Below are 4,281 nucleotides of genomic sequence, written 5' to 3' on the forward strand. Positions count from 1 at the left end.
GCCTTCTGGAGGAGTAGAGAAGGACCAATGTGTCCCTCTACCACAGGACAAATGGGAGGAGCTCCTCAGCCAGAACTCACCTCTTGAGATCTTTGGACACATCTCCTCGATGACGTTGGACACCATTATGAAGTGTGCCTTCAGCTACCAGGGCAACCACCAGGCAGACAGGTCAGTGAAATCCTTAGCTGCCGGCTTCTATTTCTTACCAACTAGTGTGGACTTATCTGAGAGGCAGTTAGGGCAGCTGGGATGTTAACCAGCCCAAAGAGCTACATTCTGCAGAGAGCTCCAGGCCACAGTCAAATTCAGCGCACACCAAGCCTTCATCCCTGCCACAGGGAGAAGCCTGGCTGCCAACGTCCCTCATAAGGGGCTGAGAGTCTCGAGGGTGTAAGAACAACATGACAAATGCCTAGGGTTGCCTGTCCCATTGACTGAGGAACGCTCCACCCACTGGCCCACTCCACTCCAGGTCAGATGCCTCCCTCCATCCAGTCCCTTCTGCATCCTCCCCTTTCAGGTACTTCCAATCCTACCTTCAGGCCATTCGGGACCTGAACAACCTGGTGCTTTCCCGGATAAGGAATGCTTTCTACCAGAAAGACTTCATCTACAGGCTGACCCCTGAGGGCCACCGGAACCACCAGGCCTGCCAGCTTGCCCATCAACACACAGGTTGGGACTCTGCCCCCTGGGCCCCTCCCCTCCTTCATCAGGCACATCCCAAAGGGACTGACCCTGCCCCCTCAGGCAGAGTCCTGCCCCTCGCTGCCCCTCCAGGACCTGGGAAACACCCACCCCAGGCACTCCCCTGGTGCAGCTGTTAGGGTGCCAGGTGCTATGCAGGAAGCTGCATGTGTCACCACACGGGTGAAGGTTGAAGGAGAGCCCCTGCCAGCAGCGTTGAAGCAGAGCCTCCTTGGGCTGCGCTGTTGAGGGGAGTGAGGACCGGCAAGCGCCTGGCGCTAGAGCTCTCCCCCGGAGAAGCACACCCATTCCCACGCTCCGGATCCACCTGGCAGGCTGACTGGGGCACAGGGGGCAGGTGGGCTACTGTGGGTGGCTGTGTCTGGGCACCCAGAGCTCTCAGCTCTGCCTGGGAACACTGTTCTGGACAGACCAAGTGATCAAGCTGAGGAAGGCTCAGCTGCAGGAGGAGGGAGAGCTCGAGAAGGTCAGGAGCAAGAGGCACTTGGACTTTCTGGACATCCTCCTCTTTGCCCAAGTGAGTGTGGCAGGGGAGGCCTGAGGCTCTGCAGACAAGTGTGGAGGAGGGGGGCAAACTCAAACCCTGCCCTCCTTCCCTGTCTCCCAGAGGGAGAACGGGAACAGCTTGTCTGACAAGGACCTCCATGCGGAAGTGGACACCTTCATGTTTGAGGGCCATGACACCACAGCCAGCGGCATCTCCTGGATCCTCTATGCTCTGGCCACACACCCCGAGCATCAGCAGAGGTGCCGGGAGGAGATCCAGAGCCTCCTGGGGGACGGCACCTCCATCACCTGGTGAGTACTCATGAGATGGGAGGGCCCTGCCCCCTCAACTAGAGAATTCCCTGGTTGTCAGGGCCTTGCTGGCCCTTCAGGATAGCTTTGTTTTAGGGACCACCTGGACCAGATGCCCTACACCACCATGTGCATCAAGGAGGCACTGCGACTCTATCCGCCAGTTCCAGGTGTCGGCAGAGAGCTCAGCAAGCCCATCACCTTCCCTGATGGACGCTCCTTACCCAAAGGTGTGAGCCTCACCACTCTCACCCCATAAGTACTCTGCAGGAATGCGTGGGAGGTCAGAAATCCGCAAGTTCTGGGGCAGTTTGTGCATGTCTTTGAGACTCATTTCCCCCTCAAGAAAATCAAACATTACTTTGTTTGGATGAGGTTATGGTGTGCTTCCACAGAGCTTAAATCGGCCCAAAGATCAAGAAATAAATACATGACAGCCTCTGAATGGGGCTGTGTGAGTTGCCCTAATATTCTAATGTCCTGAGTTATGAGTGCTTGAGAGATAATCAGATGGGGCAGGGGTAGATGTGGTCTTTCCTTATAGGGTCTTGGCTAACGAGCGAGATTAGAGTATTCACTGTGAAATGTCAGATGGTCCAGTCTCCGGGGAACCCTCAGGTTGATGGCCCGATCTGAGATCCCTGCTATGACTGGAGGCCACCTTTCAGCTCCCCTCTGCTCCGAATCCCAGCCCTGCCATGGCTTGGCTGGGTGGTCATAGGCAAGTTGGTCAGCCTCTCCGTGCTCAGGTGCCTCATGGGACCAATGGAGATGTGAGCCTTCATTGGAGGGTTGTTGTGAGGATGGAGGAGTTCATGCATATTCCCCAAGGGCTCATGGATGGTACTGATAAATGTGAGTTGTCCCTTGAGTTGCTCCAAAAAACAAGCCTCCAGCTCTTTCCTGCTTCTCAGCCTGGTCATGGTTATCTACTAATCTGTGCACACGTGCACACATTCTGTGCCATGTCTGCCCCACCTCTCCTGCAACACTATCATTCCATTCACAGAGCTGAAAAGTGGCTCTCACTGTGGCTGCCAAGCTTGTGTGGGTGCACCTGGGCCTCGCAGGCATGTATGATCAGTCTTCTCTGTTCTGCCCCCACAGGATTCTCAGTCTTGCTCTCCTTTTATGCCCTTCACCACAACCCCAAAGTGTGGCCAAACCCAGAGGTATGATGGCCTTGGGAGGAGGGCGTGGGATGACCTCTCCAAACCAACCTCCTTCTCCTGTCCCACCTCTGGGTGTGCTGTCCCTTGGATGATTGGAAGGAGGGGCCTGATTATGCCTGTCCTGGCCCTGCTGCTCCTTCTGCAGGTGTTTGACCCTTCCCGGTTTGCACCAGATTCCTCTCGACACAGTCATGCTTTCCTGCCCTTCTCAGGAGGAGCAAGGTGAGGCACTTGTACCAGGAGGGGGGAGGGGGGCTGTTTCCTGGGTACATACATGATGTTTGTGACCTCCTACATTGGTGTGGGTGTCTTCAGATATGCCCTGGCATGTTGGCGTGCTGGGAAAGAGGTGTGTGTCTCTATGACAAAGAAAGTTGGTAATCACTCCACGCCATGGACACTTGGACCCATTGCTCTTACCCAGTCTCCAGCTACAATTCAGTGTCAGTGGGTGTTCAAAAGCTCAGGGTATTCTTGTGAGTTCTTCATTTTATGAGTATGACTTTATAGAATTAGATTTTCTCACATGTTCTTTTCAAGTGTTGTCGATGTCAAAGTCAGGATGGAATCAAAAGATGTCTTTTGCACACATCCTCAAACCAGCCTTTACCACTCAGCTCCCCATTCCGCCCCACACTGCACCATTGACTACATTGCATGTGTTTCCATCCTCAGCTGCCCGCATGTCTCAAATACTTAAGCCATACACAGGAAAGTTTCCTGCAGTCTCCTAAGGCCTTCATAAAGTACTCGACTAATCTGTGATGCCACTATATTTTCATCTATCCAGATGAATTTTTGATTCCACGGTAATGGTCATGTACACTTGACAATGTTCCCAGTTGTCCAATCATTACATATGATCTGGGCTCTACATACCTTAATGTTACACTTAGAGTCCAATCATCCAAATGGGCAAACATATAAAAATGAGGACATTAAATTGCTTTTGAGAGAAAATCTACTCTGTTGTATGTATATGACACACGGAGTTTGAACATTACCTGGTGTGTCAAACGTAAAGCCCACTTGAAACGGCTGTTCAGTGGGATGACTATTCTCCAGAGTGGCCTCTGTGAAATCCTCTAGTGCTGCTGAAAGTGTCCTATAAATAGAAACTACAGTAAACTTTGTAAGTAGTTACTAGAAAAATGGTTTTTTCCAAATACAGAAATCTGTCAATGCTTCACATACGGAGGGAATCCACTTTCACACACCATCTTAAGCAAATTATTCTTCAGATACTGGCTCCAGGATTTGTTTCTCCCTGGGATTGAGTCCTTCCTCCTAGACATTGGTGCAAGTCATGTAGCTGCCAGTAGAGACAGGAGAGGGGTAGGCAGCTCAATTCCTAGCTCAGAACTAATGGTTACTCATATTTTATTCCATTCAGGGTTTTTTCTTTTCAGTTCAATAAACATCGTTCAATTATAAGACTGCCTATCCTCTGTTATGAGATGGCATACTGGCCTTGCCTCCAGGAGTTCACAGTCAAGAAATAAATGCCTCCACTCAAAAGGACATCATTCATTCCATCTTTCTTTCTTTCTTTCTTTCTTTCTTTCTTTCTTTCTTTCTTTCTTTCTTTCTTTCTTTCTTT

General features: G+C 51.3%; 1 protein-coding gene across 2 annotated transcripts in view; it reads left to right on the top strand.

Annotated features, from left to right (window-relative positions):
* Positions 1 to 4,239, top strand: part of LOC118000545 (cytochrome P450 4A11-like) — a 5,786-nt gene extending 1,547 nt beyond the window's left edge. For both annotated transcript variants that reach the window (XM_034990297.1, XM_034990298.1), the window contains 7 exons: positions 47 to 171; positions 524 to 678; positions 1,122 to 1,228; positions 1,319 to 1,509; positions 1,606 to 1,739; positions 2,617 to 2,681; positions 2,827 to 4,239. In XM_034990297.1, the coding sequence (XP_034846188.1) occupies positions 47 to 171; positions 524 to 678; positions 1,122 to 1,228; positions 1,319 to 1,509; positions 1,606 to 1,739; positions 2,617 to 2,681; positions 2,827 to 2,907 (858 nt within the window). In that variant the 3' untranslated portion in view covers positions 2,908 to 4,239. The remainder of the gene's footprint in view (positions 1 to 46; positions 172 to 523; positions 679 to 1,121; positions 1,229 to 1,318; positions 1,510 to 1,605; positions 1,740 to 2,616; positions 2,682 to 2,826) is intronic.
* The last annotated feature ends 42 nt before the right edge of the window (positions 4,240 to 4,281 follow it).

The sequence above is a fragment of the Mirounga leonina genome, unplaced genomic scaffold, assembly GCF_011800145.1.
Source record: "Mirounga leonina isolate KUSES-001 unplaced genomic scaffold, KU_Mleo_1.0 Mir_526, whole genome shotgun sequence".
NCBI classification, from domain to species: Eukaryota; Metazoa; Chordata; class Mammalia; order Carnivora; family Phocidae; genus Mirounga; species Mirounga leonina.